This window comes from Artibeus jamaicensis, unplaced genomic scaffold (genome assembly GCF_021234435.1).
Source record: "Artibeus jamaicensis isolate MK-2021 breed Jamaican fruit bat unplaced genomic scaffold, CSHL_Jam_final contig_659, whole genome shotgun sequence".
NCBI classification, from domain to species: Eukaryota; Metazoa; Chordata; class Mammalia; order Chiroptera; family Phyllostomidae; genus Artibeus; species Artibeus jamaicensis.
Window position 1 is genome coordinate 813,697 of NW_026521916.1, and position 22,796 is coordinate 836,492.

At 39.4% G+C, this 22,796-nt stretch overlaps 1 protein-coding gene across 1 annotated transcript in view; it reads left to right on the forward strand.

The window, feature by feature from the left end:
• CCDC7 (coiled-coil domain containing 7) overlaps positions 1 to 22,796 on the forward strand; it is a 362,459-nt gene that overhangs the window by 260,938 nt on the left and 78,725 nt on the right. The window contains exon 14 of the mRNA XM_053670977.1: positions 14,281 to 14,346. Within this exon, the coding sequence (XP_053526952.1) occupies positions 14,281 to 14,346 (66 nt within the window). The remainder of the gene's footprint in view (positions 1 to 14,280; positions 14,347 to 22,796) is intronic.

Here is a 22,796-nt window from a genome sequence, read left to right on the forward strand (position 1 = left end):
TGCTGCTATGAACATTGTGGTGCATAGGTTCTTTGAAATTGATGTTTTAGGATTCTTGGGGTATAATCCTAGCAGTGGAATTGCTGGGTCAAAAGGCAGGTCAATTCTTATTTTTCTGAGAAAATTCCATACTGTTTTCCATAATGGTTGTACCAGTCTGCAATCCCACCAAAAGTGAACTAAGGTCCCCTTTTCCCCACACCCTCTCCAACATTTGTTGTTTGTTGCTTTGTCTATTATAGCCATCCTGACTGGTGTAAAGTGGTATCTCATTGTGGTTTTAATTTGCATCTCTCTGATAGCTAACAATATTGAGCACCTCTTCATGTGTCTCTGGATATTCTGTATGTCCTCTTTGGAGAAGTGTCTGTTCAAGTCCTTTTCCCATTTTTTAATTGGGTTAGATGTCTTCCTAGAGTGGAGTTGTGTAAGTTCTTTGTATATTTTGGAGATTAAACCTTTGTCTGAGGTATCATTGGCAAATATGTTTTCCCATACAGTTGGTTGTCTTTTTAATTTAATACTGTTTTCTTTAGCCATGCAGAAGCTTTTTATTTTGATGAGATCCCATTTGTTTATTCTTTCCTTTATATTCCTTGCTCTAGGGGACATATCCGTAAAAATGTTGCTGCGTGGAATATCTGAGATTTTCTTGCCAATGTTCTCCTCTAGGACTTTAATGGTGTCATGGCTTACATTTAAGTCTTTTATCCACCTTGAATTTATTTTGGTGTATGGTGTAAGTTGGTGCTCAAGTTTCATTTTTTTGCACGTAGCTGTCCAGTTCTCCCAACACCATTTGCTGAAGAGGCTTCTTTACTCCATTTTATGTTACTGCCCCCTTTGTCGAATATTAATTGACTGTAGAGGGTTGGGTTGATTTCTGGGCTCTCTGTTCTGTTCCATTGGTCTATGTGCCTGTTTTTATGCCAGTACCAGGCTGTTTTGATTACCGTGGCTTTGTAATACAGTTTGATGTCAGGTATTGTGATCCCTCCTACTTTGTTCTTCTTTCTCAAAAGAGCAGCTGCTATTCGGGCTTGTTTATGATTCCATATAAATTTTTGAAGTGTTTGTTCTATGTCTGTGAAATACGCCATTGGTACTTTAATAGGTATTGCATTGAATCTGTATATTGCTTTGGGTAGTATGGACATTTTGATGATGTTAATTCTTCCAATCCATGAACACGGTATATGTTTCCATTTGTTTGTGTCTTCCCTGATTTCTTTCTTCAGTGCTGTGTAGTTTTCTACATACAGGTCTTTTACCTCTTTGGTTAGGTTTATTCCCAGATATTTTATTTTTCTTTTTGCTATATCGAATGGGATTTTTTCCTTGATTTCTGCTTCTGCTGATTCATTGTTTGTATACAAAAATGCCTTTGATTTCTGGATATTGACTTTGTATCCTGCTGTTTTGCCAAATTCATTAATTAGTTTGAGCAGTTTTTGGGTGAGTCTATAGGATTTTCCATATACACTATCATGTCATCTGCAAACAGTGACAATTTTGTTTCCTCCTTTCCTATTCGTATGCCTTTTATTTCCTTTTCCTGCCTGATCACTGTGGCCAAAACTTCTAATACTATATTGAATAGAAGTGGTGAAAGTGGACATCCTTGTCTTGTTCCTGATCTTAGTGGAAAAGCTTTTAGTTTTTGTCCATTGAGTATGATATTGGCTGTAGGTCTCTCATAAATGGCCTTTATTATATTGAGGAATGTTCCCTCTATTCCCATTTTGCTGAGTGTTTTTATCATAAATGGGTGTTGTACCTTATCAAAAGCTTTTTCTGCGTCTATTGATATGATCATGTGGTTTTTGTCTTTGCTTTTGTTTATGTGATGAATTACATTTACTGTTTTGCGAATGTTGAACCATCCTTGCATCCCTGGGATGAATCCCACTTGGTCATGATGTATAATCTTTTGGATATATTGTTGGATGCGATTTGCTAATATTTTGTTGAGGATTTTAGCGTCTATGTTCATCAGCGATATTGGCCTGAAGTTTTCTTTCTTTGTTGTATCTCTATCTGGTTTTGGAATTAGGATGATGCTGGCTTCATAAAAGGAGATAGGGAGTTTTCCATCCTTTTGGATTTTTTGGAATAGTCTGTGAAGAATGGGGGTTAGCTCTTCCTTAAATGCTTTGTAGAATTCTCCTGTGAATCCATCTGGTCCAGGGCTTTTGTGTGATGGGAGTTTTTTGATTACTGCTTCAATTTCTTTTGCTGTTATTGGTCTATTCAGCTGTTCTACTTCTTTTTCATTGAATTTTGGGAGATTATATTTTTCTAGAAATGTGTCCATTTCCCCTAGGTTCTCAAATTTCTTGGCATACAGTTCTTCATATTAATTTCTTGCAATCCTCTCTATTTCTGTGGTATCAGTTGTAATCTCTCCTCTTTCATTTCTGATTGTGTTTATTTGTGTCCGTTCCCTTCTTTTCTTGATGGGCCTACTTAAAGGCTTGTCTATTTTGTTTATTTTTTCAAAGAACCAACTCCTGGATTCATTGATCTTTAGAATTGTACTTTTAATCTTCATGTCATTTAGTTCTGCTCTGATCTTAGTTATTTCCTTCCTTCTACTTGCTTTGGGCTGTTTTTGTTGTTGTTCCTCGAGTTCTTGCAGGCGTAGAGTAAGGTCATTTGTTTGAAATGTTTCTGTTTTCTTTAGGTAGGCCTCTATTGCTATAAACTTCCCTCTCAGGACTGCCTTGGCTGTATCCCATAAGTTTTGGGTTGTTGTGAGATCATTTTCATTTGTTTCCAGAAACTTTTTGATTTCTTCCCTAATTTCATTCTTGACCCATTCATTGTTTAATAGCATACCGTTCAGTCTCCATGATTTTGGGTGTTTTGGGTTTTTTCCTTTGGGGTTGGTTTCCAGTTTCAGTCCCTTATGGTCAGAGAAAATGCTTGGTATGATTTCAATATTCTTGAATTTGTTGAGGCTTGTTTTGTGTCCTATCATAGGTCTATCTTTGAGAATGTCCCATGTGCATTTGAAAAGAATGTGTATTTAACTTCTTTGGGGTGAAGAGCTCTGTATATATCAGTTAGGTCCATTTCATCAAGGGTGTTGTTTAATGCCACAATGTCTTTGTTGATATTTGTTTGGAAGATCTGTCCATTTTTGATAGTGGGGTGTTAAAATCCCCCACTATAATTGTGTTGCTGTCTATATCTTTCTTGAATTCCTCTAAGATTTTCCTTATATATTTTGGTGCTCCTATGTTGGGTGCATATATATTTATGATGTTAATGTCTTCTTGGTGGATTTTTCCCTTGAGTATTATGAAGTGACCTTCTGGGTCACTCTTTATGGCTCTTTTTTTGAAATCTGTTTTGTCTGATATGAGAATTGCTACCCCAGCTTTTTTTCTTGTCCATTTGCTTGGAAAATTTGTTTCCAGCCTTTCACTTTTAGTCTGTGATAGTCTTTTGTCCTGAGGTGGGTCTCTTGTAGGCAGCATATGTGTGGGTCATACTTTCTTATCCATGACGCTATTCTGTGTCTTTTGATTGGAGCATTTAATCCATTTACGTTTAAGGTTATTATTGATAGGTACTTATTCATTGCCATTTTTGTACCTGTGTTCCTCTCTGTCTGTCTCTTTTCCTTCCTTTCCTTAAAGCAGACCTTTTAGTATTTCTTGTAGAGCTGGCTTGGTGGCAGCAAATTCTTTTAGACTTCTTTTGTCTTGGAAGCTCTTTATTTGGCCTTCTATCTTGATTGAGAGCCTTGCTGGGTAAAGTAGTCTTGGTTGTAGGCCTCTGTTTCTCATTACTTGGAATATTTCTTGCTAATCTCTTCTTGCTTGGAGTGTTTCCATTGAGAAGTCAGTGGCTAACCTTATTGGGATGCCCTTGTATGTTATTTCTTTTTTCTCCCTTGCTGCCTTTAAGATTCTCTCTTTGTCTTGGAATTTGGCCATTTTAATGATGATGTGTCTTGAAGTGGGCCTCTTTGGGTTCCTCTTGAATGGGACTCTGTGTGATTCCTGGATTTGTGTGACTTTTTCTGTCATCAAATTAGGGAAATTTTCTCTCATTACTCTTTCAAATATGTTTTCTATCCCTTGTTCTTCTTCTTCTCCTTCCGGTATTCCTATTATTCGGATATTATTACGTTTCATATTGTCTTGCATTTCTCTTAATCTCTCTTCATTCTTTCTGAGCCTCTTTTCCCTTTCCTGTTCTTTCTGTGAGATGCTTTCTACTTTGTCCTCCAATTCACTAATCCGATCTTCTGTTTCATCCACCCTATTTTTAATGCTTTCCACTGTGTTTTTTAATTCAGAAATTCTATTCTTCATTTCCTCTTGGCCCTTGCTAATAATTTCCATTTCCTTTTTCATGTTGATATAGTTCACAGTGAGATCACTATAGCTTCCCTGTAGTTTCTGGTAGTTGATTGTGAGCTCTTTGAACTTCCTGATCACCAGTGCTTTGAATTCAGTATCTGATAGTTGACTTGCTTCTGTTTCATCTAACATTCTTTCTGAGGATTCCTCCTTTCCTTTCATTTGGGGATTGTTTCTTTGTCTTCCCATTGTTTGTGAGACTCTTCTTGTTAGCCTCAGCTTCTTAGATTAATCTGTTTTGACACCCTGGGTTTATGGTATGAACTTTTGTGGTGGAATGCCTGTGAATTTCAATGGTGCAGCCTCTTTTGGTTATCCTGTTGTTTTCTGCTTCCACCTACTCAAATATGCAGCAACTTGTGGCTTCTCTCCCACAACAATGTGCAATTTGTCTCTCTGACTCTACTATTGGGAGGCCTCTTCTATGGGTCCAGCTCTGGTCTTTTTATATTTTCAAGTTGTTTGTGACTCTTGTGGGTAAAAGAAAGAAATGATATGGAAAGAAATAAAAGGAAGAAAGAAAAAAATGGTAGGGGAATGGAAGAAAGAGCAATAAGTTTAGAAAGAAAAGAAAAAGAAATAAAACGGAAAATCCGGGAAAAGAGGACAAAAGTATGGAGAGATGAAACAGTAATAAAGTTTTAAAGAAATAACAGATTACTTTAAAAAAGCAAAAAGATAAAGAAAAGGAATGGAGAAGGAAGAAAGGTAGAGAAAAAAAGAAAGAATAAAGATAAAATAAAGTAAAAAAAACGAAAAACAAAAAACGCACAAAAATAATCTCTCAAAAACAACCTCAGAAAAAGGAATGTCACTTGTTGGCTTCAAACTAGCCGAACCGGTTTTTCTGGTTGCAGTTGGCTGAGGGTGATTTTTTTTTTTTCCAGCCAGCCCCTCTCAGGATCCAGACACTTGGCGCCTCTCCCCCAGCTCCCTACAATGGGGAACTAGGACTTTCTCGCAGCGCTCCCCTCCCAGGGGTTACTGCCATAGTCTGGTTTGCTGTGTTTGCAGGCACCTGCACCGGTCTAGTTGCCTGGTTCCCTCGGGATTGAGCACAGGCCTGCCCCCGTTCAGTTGGGAAGCCCCAGACCCTCTGCCCAATCCTGGGCTTGCTGCCAAGCTGGGTGTGAAGCAGACCAGGCTGCCATGGCTACTGGATTCGGAGCCCCAGGCTGCACCTCTGAGTTCTCCTGGGCTGGTAACCACAGAGTCTTTGGTTGGGGCCCTTTGTCCTCCGCACCCTCTCTGTAAACTCTATCAAACAAGTCTCTCCTGGCCCCCCACCTTGCTTGGCCAGAAAGGGAGGGGGTTGAGGGTCTCAGCTCTTTTCCCAGGACCCCTCAGCGTCCCGGGCTTCCAGATAGTCTGAGGGGGGTAGACTGGAAGCTGGGAGCAGATCTGAGGACTGGGCGCCGACCTAGAAACTCTGTGTGCTCGTCATGGCATGTGCGTGGTGTGTATCTCTTCTGCTCCTGTGTTTGTCTGGGTCCCCTGGCCAACCTCTGGCAAAAAAACAAAAAATAAAAAAAACAAAAAAACAAACAAACAAAAAACAAAAAAACAAAAAACAAAAAAAACCCTAGGGATGTAGCAGCACCACGCCGGGTGCTGGACCCAGAACCGTGTGCAGGCTGAAATCTCCTCTGCTCCCCTCTGGTTGGGTCCCCCGGCCTGTCCAGGCCCAAAAATCCTAGGGAGGGAGCTTTCTGGGCGCTGAACGTTGGCCTAGGCGCCCTCCAGCACTTGCCCAGACACACTGCGTGTGGAGCGACTAGCTCCCCAAATTGCGCGCAGGCTGAAATTTCCTCCACACCTCTTTGCCTGGGCCACTCGGCCTGCCCGGCAGAAAACTTCCAGGGAGGGAGCCGTCCGAGCGCCGAACGCTGTCCCAGGCGCCTTTAGGCACTCTCCCAGACACAGTTCCCACCAGGTGCTGGACCTCCGAGCTATGCACAGACTGAAATCACCTCTGCTCCCCTCTGGTTGGGCCACTTGGCAGGTCCCCGGCCCAAAAATCCTAGGGAGGGAGCTTTCCGGGCGCTGAACGTTGGCCTAGGCGCCCTCCAGCACTGGCCCAGACACACTGCGTGTGGAGCGACTAGCTCCCCAAATTGCGCACAGGCTGAAATTTCCTCCACACCTCTTTGCCTGGGCCACTCGGCCTGCCCGGCAGAAAAATTCCAGGGAGGGAGCCATCCGGGCGCTGAACGCTGTCCCAGGCGCCTTTAGGCACTCTCCCAGACACAGTTCCCACCAGGTGCTGGACCTCCGAGCTATGCACAGACTGAAATCACCTCTGCTCCCCTCTGGTTGGGCCACTTGGCAGGTCCCCGGCCCAAAAATCCTAGGGAGGGAGTTTTCCGGGCGCTGAACGTTGGCCTACGCGCCCTCAGGCCCTTGCCCAGACACACTGTGTGTGGAGTGACTAGCTCCCCAAATTGCGCGCAGGCTGAAATTTCTTCCACACCTCTCCGCCTGGGCCACTCGGCCTGCCCGGCAGAAAAATTCCAGGGAGGGAGCAGTCCGGGCGCTGAAGGCTGCCCCAGGAGCCGTTTGGCTCTGGCCACAGGGCGCTGGTTCCCCTACCCTGCACCGGCTGTTTCTCCCTGCTCCGTCCCAGAGACTACTGTACCGCTGCTGTCTCCCTACCGTCTGGTTCCTCTGTGACCGATGAGGTTTCTGGTCTCTTATTTTCATATATGCTTGGCAACTGCTGGCTTGCTGGCCTCACCTCCTCCGATCGGATAGGTTTATGTCTCTTTTGTACTAGGAACTGGTATCTGCTCCGTCCTAGTCCACCGCCATCTTGAAACCCTAACCCTTAATGTCTTTCTTTAGTGTTGTGTTGTCTTCTGAGTACGGGTCTTTTACCTCCTTAGTTAGGTTTATTACTAGGTATTTTATTTTTCTTTTTGCTATATAAAATGGGATTTTTTTCCTGATTTCTACTTCTGATGTTTCACTGTTGGTATACAAAATGCCTTTGATTTCCATTATTTTGCCAAGTTCATTTATTAGGTTGAGCAGTGTTTTGGTTGGTGGAGTCTATAGGATTCTCTATGTACAGTAACTATCATATCTTCTGCAAATAATGACTGTTTTATTTCCCTTTTTATAATATTGATGCCTTTTATATCCTTTTCTTGTCTGATTGCTCTGGCTAAGATTTTCAATACTATGTTGAATAGAAGGGGTGAAAGTAGGCATCTTTATTTTGTTTCTGATTTTAGTGGGAAAGCTTTTAATTTCTGCACATTAAGTATAATATTGGTTGTAGGTCTCTAATATATGCCTTTATTATGTTGAGGAATGCTCCCTCTATTCCCACTTTGCTGAGTGTTTTAATTATAAATGGGTGCTATTCCTTATTAAATACTTTTTTATGAATCTCCTGATATGATGATGTAATTTTTGTTTTAGCTTTTGTTTATGTGATGTACTACATTTATTGATTTGTGAATATTGTACCATTCATCTATCCCTAGGATGAATCCCACTTGGTCATGGTGTATGATCCTTTTAAGCCATTGCTGGATGCAGTTTGCCAATATTTTGTTGAGAACTTTAGCATCTGTGTTCATCAGTGATATTGCCTGAAGCTTTCTTTCTTTGTTGTGTATTTACCTGGTTTTGGGATCAGGGTGTGCTGGCTTCATCAAAAGAGTTTGGGAGTCTTTCATCTTCCTGGACTTTTTGGAGTAATCTGTGAAGGATAGGGGTTAGCTCTTTCTTAAATGTTTTGTAAAATTCTCCTGTGAAACCATCAGATACAGGGTTTTAATGTGTCAGGAATTTTTTGATTACTGCTTCAGTTTTGTCTGCTGTTATTGGTCTGTTTGGGCTTTGTGCTTCTCTTTCACTCAGGTTTGGAAAATTATATTTTTCTAGAAATGTGTCCATTTCACTTAGATTTTCAACGTTCTTAGCACATAGTTCTTAGTAGTAATTTCTTACAATTTGTATTTCTTTGATTTCAGTTGTAATCTCTCCTTTTTTGTTTCTGACTGTTTATTTGGGCACTCTCTCTTTTATTCTTGGTGACTCTGCTGAAAGACTTGTTGATATTGTTTATCTTTTCAAAGAACCAGTTCCTGGATTTATTGATTTTTAGAATTGTGTCTTTAGTCTCTATGGTGCATAATTCTCTTCTAACATTGGTTATTTTCTTCCTTTTACTTGTTCTGTGCTGTCTGTTGTTGTTTCCACAGTGTTTATAATTTTAAGGTTAGGTTGTTTATTTCAAATGTTTCTTTTTTTTTCTTTTTTCTTTTTTTTAGGTAGGGCTGTATCCCTATGAACTTCCTTCTCAGGACTGCCTGTGCTGTACCCTTAAGTTTTGGGTTGTTGTGAGTTCATTTTTGTTTGTTTCCAGAAAATTTCTGATTTGTTCTATAATTTCATTCTTGACCCATTCATTGTTTAATAGCATGCTATTCAATCTCCATAAGTTTCTAGCACCTCAGCCACTGCCTGTGGGAGTGTGGCCAGCCCTTTTTGCACTTTCACTCTTCCAAGAATGGAATGAGATTCTACCAGTCTCAATGTGGATTCTTCTGCAGATCCTAGGTTATAAGATTCTTCTTCAGCTAGTCTAGTTGATTATTCATGTGATCATTTCCCAATTTAGTTGTAATTTCTGTTTGGTCCTGGGAAGAGGTAAATGCAAAATCTACCTAATCTGCTACAATCTTGAAAAGCGTTAAATTTTTTAAATGCTAATTCTAAAATCTGGACTATGTTGTGATCACTTTCTGTAGATTGTATTTTATCTTAAGATTAAGAATTATTTTCTGAGACTTCCACCAAGATGGAGGCATAGGTGGATGTGCCATGCCTTCTCACACAACCAAGTTTAGAGACAACTTAATATTAACAATAGAAAACACAGCCAGAACACGGAAAATTGAACTTTTCAGAAGTCTGTTAACAACAAATTCTTCAGCCTGACCGGTAAGGGGCGAAACCAGCGGCTGGTGAAGAGGGGTTGCACAGGAGGTCTCGGTCAGACGGACTCAGGCGCGGAATCCAGACACGCAGAATCCAGGCGCAGGGTTGGACCTAATGGAGCTACCAGGCGAGCGACTGCGGGGAAGACAGCGGGGGAGCAGTGCTGTGTGTTGACTGTGGTCGCGCATTTGTGCGCGGGTGGACGGGCGAGGGAGTGGGCGGTTGGACCTGGGCCCGTGGGTCCCCGCGGCTAGAGGCAGTGGAGGGCTCCGCCATTTCCCTGCTCTGACCCCACCTCCACATACAGCATCATAACACAGCGACTCTGAGTGGCCCGGCCCAGGTGAACCACCTAAGGCACTAATCCTCACCCAGCTGTGAGAAACAGCAGAGGGGGTCGCCATTTCCCCGCTCTGACCACGCCCCCACATACAGTGTCACAACCCCAGTGACCTGGGAGTCCAAGGCGCCGCTTCTCACACTTAAAGGGCCAGAACAGACCAAAAATGTCACAAGAAGATCTCAAAGCCTCAGTGCCCATAGATCTAAGCAATGAAGAAATAGCAAAACTCTCAGACGCACAATTTAAAACACTGGTGATCAGGATCCTCACAGAACTGGTTGATTATAGCCACAAATTAGACAAATATATGAAGGCGAAACTAATTGAAATGAATGGAATTGCACAGGACACCAATAGCAATGAAAAGGAAACTGGGACTCAAATCAATGGAGTGAACCAGAAGAAAGCAAATAATGGCCAAACAGAAAAGAGTCAAGAAGCAAGAATTCAAAGAAATGAGGAGAGTCTTAGGAACCTCCAGGACATCTTTAAACGCTCCAACATCCAAATTATAGAGGTACCAGAAGGGGGAAAGGCACAGCCACCAGTGGAAAACTTATTTGAACAAATAATAAAGGAGAATTTCCCCAATCTGGCAAAGGGAAATAGACTTCCAGGAAATCCAGGAAGCTCAGAGAGTCCCAAAGAAGTTGGACCCAACAAGGAACACACCAAGGCACATCATAATTACATTAGCCAAAATTAAAATGAAGGAGAGAATCCTAGAAGCAGCAAGAGCTAAGGGGACAGTCACCTACAAAGGAGTCCCCATCAGACTGTCAGCAGATTTCTCAAAAGAGACTTTACAGGTAAGAAGGGGCTGGAAAGAGGTATTCCAAGTCATGAAATCTGAAGACCTACAACCAAGATTGCTCTATCCAGCAAAGTTTTCATTTAGAATGGAAGGACAGATAAGGTGCTTCTCAGATAAGATCAAATTCAAGGAGTTCATCATCACCAAGCCCTTATTATATGAAATGTTAAAGGGACTTATCTAAGAAATAGAAGTTAAAGAAACATGAACAGTGAAAGGACAACAAACTCACAGTTATTAACAACCACACCTAAAACGAAAGCGAACTAAAAGGACAGCTAGATCAGGAGTGGAAACATAGAGATGAAGATCTCAGGGAGGGTTAGCAACAGGGGAGTGGGATGAAGAGAAGGGGGGAGAAGGTACAGAGAATAAGTAGCATAGACAGTAGATAGAAAATAGAAGGGGGGCAAGAATAGCATGGGAAGTATAGAATCTAAAGGACTTGAGACACATGGTCATAAAGTAAAGGGGGAGTAATGGTGGGGATGGGGGGTAGGGTGGAGGGGAATGAAAGGGGGAATAGAAAAACTGTAACAGCATAATCAATTAAAAAATTTAAAAAAAGAAAAATTAAAAAAAAAAGAATTATTTTCTGTGGGGACCTCCAGCCAGGATGGAGGCATAGGTGGAAATACTCTACCTCCTCACACAACCATATTTAAGGAAAACAAAGATTTAGAAACAAAAACACAACCAAAACAGACAGAAAATTTAACCATACTGAATGAAGTGTGACAACAACAAACCATTCATCCAGACTGGTAAGAGGGGCGAAGTCGAGGCTGGCAGAGAGGGGTCCTGGCAGGAAGAGGCAGTGGTTGGCAGACACGGGCACCAGGAAAAAAATGAGCAAACGCAGTGGGGTGTGCAAGACAGCTGGCTGACCACAGACACACATTTGTGTGCAGATAAATCAGGCAGGTTTAAAAATGGTCAGTGAGACAGACTGTGCAACCCAGGGCCCCAGCAATGGGAAATAAAACCTAAAAGCACCAATTGGGAAAACTTTGGGGGTTGAGGTGCCAGGAGAGGTGCCCAGCCTCACAGGAGAGTTTGTTGGGAAGATCCACAGGGTCCTAGAATGTACACAAGCTCACCTACCCAGAAAACAGCACCAGAAGGGCCCAATTTGCTCGTGGGAAGTGGCAGAGGGGACCAAAATCCAAGAGAGAGCCAACAAACTCCATTGCTCCCTCTCTGATCCCACCCATAGTGACAATCCAGTGACAGGGTAGACCCATCCTGGTGAACACCTAAGCCTCTGCCCCTCATACATAACAGGCGCAAACAGACCAAAACATTATGGCTCAAGAAGAACAGCTCAAATCCCCAGAGCCAATACTTCTATGCAACAAAGAGATAGCCAGCGTATCAGATGCACAGTTCAAAACACTGGTGATCAGGTTGGTCACAGATCTGGCTGATTTTAGTCACAAATTAGATGAAAAATAAAGGCTATACTAAGTGAGATGAAGCAAAATGCACAGGGACCAACAGTGATGAAAACAAAACTGGGACTAAAATCAATAAAGTAGACCAGAAGGAAGGAAGAAACAACCAAACAGAAAAGAATGAAGAAGCAACAATTCAAAAAAATGAGGAGAGGCTTAGGAGCCTCCAGGACATCTTTAAATGTTCCATCACCTGAATTATAGGAGTACCAGAAGGGGAATAGGAAGAGCAACAAGTGGAAAACTTATTTGAACAAATAACAAAAGGGAACTTCCCCAATCCGGCAAAGGAAATAGGCTTCCAGGAAGTCCAGGAAGCCCAGACACTCCCAAAGAAGGTGGACCCAAGGAGAAATGCACCAAGGCATATCATAATTACATTAGCCAAAATTAAAATGAAGGAGAGAATCCTAGAAGCAGCAAGAGATAAGGGGACAGTCACCTACAAAGGAGTGCCCATCAGTCTGTCAGCAGATTTCTCAAAAGAGACCTTACAGGCAAGAAGGGGCTGGAAAGAAGTATCCCAAGTCATGAAATGCAAAGATCTACATCCAAATTTGCTCCATCCAGCAAAGCTCTCATTTAGAATGGAAGGGCAAATAAAATACTTCTCAGATAAGGTCAAGTTCAAAGAGTTCAACATCACCAAGCCCTTATTATATGAAATGTTAAAGGGACTTACCTAAGAAAAAGAAGATAAAAAATATGAACAGTGAAAGGACAGCAAACTCACAGTTGTTAACAACCACACCTAAAACAAAAACAAACTAAATGGACAGGTAGATCAGGAGTGGAGCCACAGAAATGGAGATCACATGGAGGGTTAGCAACAGGGGAGTGGGAGGAGGAGAATGGGGAAGAAGGTACAGAGAATAAGTAGCATAGATGGTAGGTAGAAAATAGACAGGGAGAAGGCAAGAATTGTATGGGAAATGTAGAAGCTAAAGAACTTGTGACACATGGACATGAACTAAATAGGGGAATGTGCAGAAAGGGGGTGTGCAGGGTGGAGGGGAATGAAGGGGGGGAATGGGACAACCATAATGGCCTAATCAATAAAATATATTTAAAAAAAGAATCAATTTCTGTTTCTTCAAATGTCAAATAGCTCTAAATTGTATTCTGGATAGCTGTAATATCATGTTGAAACCCTAAATTCTGCTATATTCTTCAGATAATTGGTATTTTTTTGTTTTTATTTATTTTGGTTTAATACATAATTGACATGGTTGGCTACAAAATAAAAATACTGTATTTAGGCACCAGTTCAAATGGAATTTTTTAAAGCTTTTGATGGGCTGTTTAGAATCTTCTCCATGCATGTGTGGTTTAAGAATCAGAGGGAGGTTTGGGGAGAGATTATACAGTTTGCAGCTCCCAGTCTCTGGTTCTCTAATTTGTGTGATTTTCCCCTAACTTTTTAAAAATGTTTTTCTTTTTTTTTGAGAGAGAGGGGAAGGGAAGGGAAAAGAGTGGGAGAGAAATATCAATGTATGGTTGCCTCTCGTGTGTCCCCTGCCGGGAACTGGCCTGCAACCCAGGCATGTGCCCTGTCTGGGAATCGAACCGTGATACTCTGGTTCGCAGGCCCACGCTCAATCCACTGAGCTATGCCAGCCAGGGCTTCCCCTAACTTTTTGAGTGGCTATATTGCCCTGAACTCTGTTACCTGTTTTTTTTTAAGTTCTAAAAACTCAGGCTTTCTATCAGTTATCAGGTTCTTGCCTGGCTCAGATAGGGCATGCTCTCAGACTAGGCGCCAAAAACCAAAAATACTACTCTTGGTCACCTTCTCTCAAGAATCTAATTACTCTTGGTTGCTTTGAAATATTGATATTTGTATTTTGTTCATAGTTTATGGTGGCTCTGTGTGGCTGGGCTTGTCCAGTAGGTATTTGCTATTGTATACCAGAGGAGAAAGGGGGACTTTAGGTATGGTTCCTCAATTCTTTCCTCTGGTGAAGAATTCTTGAGCTCTTTAATGTGTAATAGAATCCACTCCTACTCGCAAAGTCTGAACTATACTTATTTTGTGTTGAGAAAAAAGTTGCTTCTCTTCATAAAATTTTAATGTTCATTTTTAAACTAGAAATGAGATGTTTAATTTACTTTAGTTATAATTTGCCAAATTGCAAGTTAGTTTGCATATGAAAAATCAATAGGAAGGTTTAGCTACAGAAATTTTCCACCATTATGGCTGAGAATTACACAGTAAACATTTATGCTTAAATCATCATCTTGGCTCTTCATATGGAGTTTAGAAAGGTAATAAGTGTAAGAAAAATTTATTAAAAACAGAAGTACCAAAATGAACACTCCCCCACCCCTTCTTATGTTACATCCTAGAAAATAGCTTGTGCTCTGGAAACTGAGAACAAAGTCCTTCATGAACAACTGAAACAAGCTTTACAGGTAAAGGATATCATGTTTTTTCCAAATCATTAGCAAGTGAAGAAAATATCAATAAAGAACTTTTAAAATTAATAATATTGAAATTGTTAAAAGAAGTATATAATATTATGCCAGGTTTAAAGTATATTCATTTTGTGCACTAGGAATATATCACTAGAATTTAATATTCATTTTTTCAACACCTAGAGTTTTACTTAAAATTAAACTTATTGGAGTGATATTGTTTAGTAACATTACGTAGGTTTCAACTGTACATTTGTATGGCACCTGATCTGTATATTGCTTTGTGTGCCCACCACTCAAACTCAAATCATCTTCTGTTACCATATATTTGACCCCCTCCAGCCCCTCTCCTCTGGTAACCATCATACTGTTGTCTGTGTCTATGAGTTTTTGTATGTTTTCCTACTAGTTGCTTTCAGTTTTATAATTCACATATAAGTGAAATCATAGGCAGTAATCTAGAAAGTAAAGTAAACATTCTTAATCAAACAAAAGATATTTCTTTCAAACTGACACTACAAGTAAAAGTATAATACTTCAGGCATTCAAATTAAACTCAGTTAAACCAGGATTAAGGAAGAAATTGAAGAAGATTCAAATAAATGCAAGCATTTACCACATTCATGGATTGGAAGAATTAACATCATTAAAATGTCCATACTACCCAAAGTAATCTATAGATTCAACATGATTCCTACTTAAATATCAATGGCATATTTCACAGACCTAGAACAAAAACTCCAAAAATTATATGGAACAACAACAAAAAACCCCATGAAACAAAACCCAAATAGCCTCAGCAATCTTGAAAAAGAAGAACAAAGTTGGAGATATCACAATACCTGGTATCAAACTATACTACAAGTCCACTGCAATCAAAACAGTCTGGTACTAGCATATAGGTCAATGGAACAGAATAGAGAGCCCAGAAGTAAACCCATGTCTCTATGGTCAATTAAGGGGGTACTAGCATACAATGAAATAAAAAAATAATCCCTTCAACAAATAGTGTTGGGAGAACTGGATTGGTACATGCAAAAAAAATGAAACTGAATCACATACTTACATCATACACAAAAATAAATTTACTGTCAGCAAATGACTTAAAAATAAGTGGTGACACTTCTATTCAATATACTATTGGAAGTTTTAGCCACAGCGATCAGGCAAAATAAAAGGCATCCAAATAGGAAAGGAGGAAGCAAAACTGTCACTGTTTGCAGATGACATGATAGTGTACATGGAAAATCCTATAGACTCTACCCAAAAACTGCTCAAACTAATTAATGAATTTGGCAAAACAGCTGGCTACAAAGTCAATATCCAGAAATCAAAGGCATTTTTGTATACCGACAGTGAATCAGCAAAAGCAGGAATCAAGAAAAAAATCCCATTCGATATAGCAAAAAGAAAAATAAAATACCTGGGAATAAACCTAACCAAGGAGGTAAAATACCTTTACTCAGAAAACTACACAATACTGAAGAAAGAAATCAAGGAAGACACAAACAAATGGAAGCATGTACCATGTTCATGGATCAGAAGAATTAACATCATCAAAATGTCCATACTACCCAAAGCAATTTACAGATTCAATGCAATATCTATTAAAGTACCAATGGCATATTTCACAGACATAGAACAAACACTTCACAAATTTATATGGAACCATAAATGACCCCAAATAGCAGCTGCAATTTTGAGAAAGAAGAGCAAAGTAGGAGGGATCACAATACCTGATACCAAACTGTATCACAATGCCACTTATAATCAAAACAGCCTGGTAGTGGCATAAAAACAGGCACATAGACCAATGGAACAGAATAGAGAACCTGTAAATAAACCCAAGTCTCTATGGCCAATTAATATTTGACAAAGTGGGAAGAAGCATACAATGGAGTAAAAATCGCCTTTTCAACAAATGGTGTTGGTAAATCTGGACAGCTCCAGGCAAAAAAGTCTCTTTATAATCAACTTACAGCATACACAATAGAGAATAAATTCAAGGTGGATAAAAGACATATATAAGTCATGACACCATAAAAGTCCTTCAGGAGAACACAAGCAGGAAAATCTTTGCTATTCCACACAGCAATATTTTCACTGATATGTTACCAAAGTAAGGGACATAAAGGAAAGAATAAACTACTGGGATCTCATCAAAATAAAAAGCTTCTGTGTGGCTAAAGGAAACAGAATTAAAAGGAAAAGAAAACCAACTGTATGATATAACATATTTGCCAATGATGCCTCAGACAAGGGTTTGATCGCCAAAATACATAAAGAACTCACACAATTTATCTCTAGGAAGACAAACAACCCAATTAAGAAATAGGCCAAGGACTTGAAGAGACATTTTTCTAAGGAGGATATACAAAGGGTCCAGAGACATATGAAAAGATGCTCAGCATCACTAGCCATCAGAGAGATGAAAATTAAAACCACAATGAGATACTACTTTACACCAGTCAGAATGGCCATCATAAAGAAAGCAACAAGTGTTAAAGAGGTTGTGGAGAAAAGAGAGCACTGTTGGTGGGATAACAGATTGGTTCAGGCACTATGAAAAACAGTATGGAATTTCTTCAGAAAACTAAAAATGGAACTGCCTTTTGACCTGGCAATTCCACTTCTAGGATTAAATTGTAAGAACCCTGAAACACCAACCCAAAGAACCTATGCACCCCAATGTTCATAGCAGCTCAATTTACAATAGCTAAGAGTTGGAAGCAACCTAGGTGCCCATCAGTAAATGAATGGATCAAAAAACTATGGTACATTTACACAATGAAATTCTATGCAGCAGAAAGAAAGGAGGAGTTCCTACCCTTTGCAATAGCATGGATAGAACTGGAAAGCATTATGCTGAGTGAAATAGGCCAGGTGTTGAAAGACAACTACCATATGATCTCACCTTTAACAGGAAGCTAAACAACAAAACAAATAAGCAAGCAGAATAAAAACAAAGACACTGAAATAGAGAACAGGGGGACAGTGACCAGAGGGGAGAGGGAAGGGAATTTAAGGGGGAAAAAGGGGAGGGATTTGGAGGAACAAATAGGAAGGACACAGGGATGAGAACTAAGGGGGGTGGAAATGGGAGGGAGGTGGGGAGCATGGGGCAGGGGAGGCTGGGATGGGAGAAATAGACAAAAAACTGTACTTGAAAAATAACTAAATAAAATTAAAAAATAAAATAAAATAAAATTGGTAGTCAAAACTGCAAAAAAAAAGTCTCAATAATATAATTTGATTTTTTAGTTTCTTCAAATTCATATACAAACTTACTGTAATTCATTTCTAGGTATAAGTGAAAATATATTTTAGCTTAACAGAACTATTGTAGGATACATTGAGATAAGAAATTGGTGAATATATGAAATAACAATTAAAGAAAGTTTACTCATAAATCATATAAAGTTTATATTTATATAATGTAAAACTGAAAAAACTAAAGCAGTGTGGTTCTGGACTGAATGAAAAGTTTAGAAACAGATTCAAATGGACATATAATAATTTAGTATTTTATAGTTTTAGTTATCAATTTCCTATAGGTTATAATACTCACAAAAAGTAAACCATTGTTAAAAATAGTTTTGTTGTTCATGTAATATGCCAAAATAAATTCCCTATTGATACAAGATTTGAATGTAACAAATGCATTCTGAAGATATGAGAAGAAAGCGTTGATAGCAATTATCTGGCCTTGGTTATAGTAAGGCTTTATAAGCAGTGCACCACAAAGAAATATGTTATTATATGGGAAAATTGGACAGGTATATGCAGAAAAATGAACTAGACCACCAACTTACACTGTGCCTAAGAATGAACTTAAAATGGATAAAAGACTTCAGTGTTAGTTGTGAAACTGTAAAAATCCCAGAAGATAACAAAAGCATTAAAATTTTAGACATGTCTGGTAGCAATATTTTTGCTGATATATCTGCTAGGTCAAGGGAGATAAAGGAAAGAAAAAAACAAGTGGGACTACATCAAACCAAAAAGCATGCAAAGAAATCTTTATGCACAGGAAAGAAATAAACAAAATTGAAATGGAACACACTGTGTGGAGGAACATATTGCTAGTGATACAAAGTTTGACCTCACAAACCTGGAATTATCTTCTGGAGGGCTGGTCTCTTGTAGTACAGGTTTCTCACACTAGATTAGTGTTCTGGGAACCCATCTGCATCACCTGGCATTGTTGTGAGAGGCTGCACTCCACTTCAGTTAAATTTTTTTGAAGACTGTCTCAACCCATTTGCCTATTTCATGAGTGATTTATGACCTTACCTGCCCACACTGTACTGAATGTTCAGCAGTTTTGAACAAATATGACAGTCCCTATGCAACCAGCCTCTTTGTTTACCTGATCCCGCCTTGAGCAACTTTCTTTTTGTTTCCCCATATAAAAAAAGCCCTCAAACAAACATTTTGCCAATGTGGAAGAGGTGGAAAAAAATGGCAGAAGCACTAAAAGGCATCAAAATGGATGAGTTCAGAAACTGTTTTGAGCAGTGGAAAAAAAATGTCTTGATAGGTGTACTACATCAAATGAAGTGTACTTTGAAGGTGACTGAATTTTAAATATAGAAGAATAAATACACAATTTTTAATAAATAAATTCTGGGGTTTTTGGGTGCTCTCTCACATATCTGGTAAGGGGTTAATTTTGTAAAAATATAAGACTTATATTACTCAACACTAGGAACACAAATTAAATTTTTAAAATGGGCAAAGGAATTGAATAGACATTTCTCCATAGGTCATATATATAGCCAGTAGATGTGAAAAAATGCTCAACGTCACTAATCATCAAAAAGATGAAAATTAAAACCACTTTCCTGCTGTAGCTGATGTGGCTTAGTGGATTGAATGATGGCCTATGAATCAAAAGGTCACCAATTCAATTCCCAATCAGGGTACATGCCCGTGTTGGGGGCCCAGTCCCTGGTAGGGGACATGTGAGAGGCAACCACACATTAATGGTTCTGTTCCCCTCTTTCTCCCTTCCTTCCCCTCTCTAAAATCAAATATTTTAAAAATCCACTTTTTTATTTTAAAAATCTTCAGAAATACCCTATTTTATGAAGTAAATAAATATTTCTTTAGCAAAGCATCCAATTCCTCTGACAAGGATCTCTTCTACCTTATCCTACATATTGCTTTACAGTCTAATGTTATTCCCCATTACAAGCAATTCCCCATTCATTCTACAGAAAATTTTTCACAGAAAATAGACAAATGGCCAGCAGGTACATAAAAAGGTACTCAACATCACTAATCATCAGGGAAATACAAAGCAAAAGCACTGTGAGATATCACTTCACACCTGTTAGGATGGCCATTACTGAAACGACAACAGACAAGTGTTGGTGAGGATGTGGAGAAAGGGAACACTTGTACACTGCTGTTGACAATGTGAATTTTAGAACCTTAAGGGGCAACAATATGTTCCTAAAAAAAACATATAAAAAAGAATTACCACCATATAATCCAGCAATCCCACTTCCAAGTTTTATCTAAAAACAGTGGAATCTGTATCTCCAAAGAGATATCTGCACTCCCTCATTTATTGCAGTATTGCTGATAACTGCCAAGATATGGAAACAACTTAGCTTACAGTGAATGGATACAGAAATCATGGTAAATATATACAAAAGGAATACTACTTGGCCATAAATACAAAATGCTGTTATCTATCACAACATAGATGAACCTGGAGGACATTATGCTAAATGAAATAAGCCCAACAGAGAAAGACACATTATCTCACTTACATGTGAAATCTAAAAAAGTCAGACTCTTAGAACCAGAGAGTACAATGGTGGTTTCCAGAATATGGGGGATTGAGGAGATGGGGAAATGTTGGTCAAATGGTACAAACTTTCAGTTATAAGTTGAATACATCCTAGAGATCTTATGTACATCATGGTATTTACACTTAATAACACTACTGTATTGTATTCTTGAAATTTGTTAAGGGAATGGATCTGAAGTGTTCTCAGATAGTAACGTGCACACAAATAGTAACTCTGTGAGGAGGGAAGAAACCATGGAAGATATTCTATAATGATGATTTATTCGTCTACTTAATTTCAAGACAGGTAATCCTCAAATATCAAAAATGAGCATCGACAGATAATGGGAGTATCACTATAATCATTCATTTGAATGTCCACCCACTAGGAAAAAAGAAAGGCTTTTCTCAACTAACAGGAGAAATTTATTCTTTGGAAGATATCCCTGTCCCCATGTAACTTTAAATAATGATGTTCATGAACAATAAAATATTTAATCCCACTTTAGTTTTCTATTTATTATGCAGGCTACCCAATCAAACTAAAAGAAAGTTCATAGGTCAGATATTCCAAAGCCAGCAATGTCTGAAAGAACTTTCCAACAGTAGCCATAGCTACTAAGCACTTGAAATGTAGCTAGTGTAACTAAGAAATTGGTTTTTTAATTAAATTGAATTGAATTTTCATTTTAATAGCCACTATGGCTAGTGTCTACTGTGTTAAACAGTGCCACTTCAAACTATTAAAGTTTTCAAATAGAAACAAGCTGACTAGACCTTCTGATTTGACCTAGAAGCTCTATGTGTAGTGTAATATCTGAACCATTACCTCACATTCATTACTAGTTACATACCCACTTATGTTTTATTCTATAAACTCATATTCTACTTACTCGGGCTTATATAACATGACTTTAGCAGAGCTTTCGGATCCATCTTTAAGGTGACTTTTCAGCTCTTCAAGATTTTGCACACACTTCACGGCTTGTGTGACACTCAAAGTGGCTGCTTTATCAGGGGTTGGCAACTCTGCATCTGAAAGACTTTGATCTTTACTTACCTAAAACAATTAAAATTAGCAAGGTACTTAGGAAATACCCATTTTGCTTCCCTACTTCAAAGAACTTTCATTGTTTCATATATCGTATCTAAATAAATTTATATTTTTCTTATATAGCTATAGCCAAATATACTTATATGAGCAATTGCCTATCAACAGCATTATAGCTAAGTGTTGACTTTTACAAGTCAAAATTCAAATCTAAATCTTCTGTTTGTTATTTTAATGCATACGAATTTTAAACAAGTACAATAACTATAGCAGCATTAAATGCAACTCAAGTTATTCACAAGAGAATTTAAAGTAATTGCTTCCTCAAAATTGATTCTAAGAATACCCTTATTGTGATAAATTATGGAAAAATGTGCTCTCAAAGGCAAATATCAAAGGCTAATACTAGCCCCCCAGAAATTAATATATAACGGTCTACAGAGCTGGCATACCTCAGTATGCATGGAAGACTCATTTATGAGTGTTTCAAGCTTTTTGGAATAGACCACGCTACAAAGTAACGAGAAGTCAGGAGAATTAGCAAAATCCACCATATAAGATGACAGACCATAATTGGTATTCTGGGCAATAACCCTACTTAAAGAAAGGTCAGCAAAAATGAGTGCCCCCAAGTAACTTCAGAGGAATGGCAGTGTGAGCCATCCCCTTGGTGTCTCCCTTTGAAGTTCCAGATATCTGAATAGATCTAGCGCAACAAAGAATTCCCTGCTCAACGGAAAAACGTGATTGAGAGTTTCGAGTATTGAAACACCTAAAGTAGGCAAGTGAAACAAAAGAGAGATGCGAAAAGGGGAGTGGAGCTGACAGGAGCCAAGGACACAGCCCTGTAGCCAGGAGCTCAAGGCAGGACTCTTACCAGAATGGGAAGGAGCCTGATGGTAGCTGACACCCCCTTCAGTAGGAGGAACAAAGAGACTCAGTGGCCACTCCTGCAGGAGCTGCAGCTGAGCTGAAGGACCTGGAAAAGGACTCAGCACAAGAGTGGGGCTGGGGTGTTTGGGCAGTGGGCATTTCAGATGGAGAAACAAAGCCAGGAGCCTGGCCACCTTCACTTAGCCTCCCAGAATGTGCCTCCCTTTTCTCCTGGTGGGGGTTACAAAGACCATTATCTGGGAGCCCCAGAACTAGCATGACAGAATTGCATTTCTCCCTGAGCGAAGGGCACACTCTGTGACTACTCCTGAAAACAGGGGCATAGGGAGCACCCTGCAGAGGACCAAGTTTGCCGTTACCAGTAGTGCAAAACTAACAAGCCTGCACATTGCCCCAGCCTCTCCCAACCTCAATGCATCATGGGTACACTGAGGGCAGCCAGAGACAGCAGGGCTACTCTGGGATTCCAGAGAGCTAAAACAAACAAACAAACAAACAAACAAACAAGCAAGCAAACAACTTAGGATCCAGTGCCCCCTATTGGAAAATATAATAAAGACCTCTTCCTATTAATCTGCTAGAGAAATTCCCTTCACAGATTGATGATGCCTAGACAAAGAAGAAATCCAACAAATACCATGAATAACTGAGGTAGCAAGGCAGCTCAGAAAGAATATGAAAAATCTCCAATAAAACAAGCTT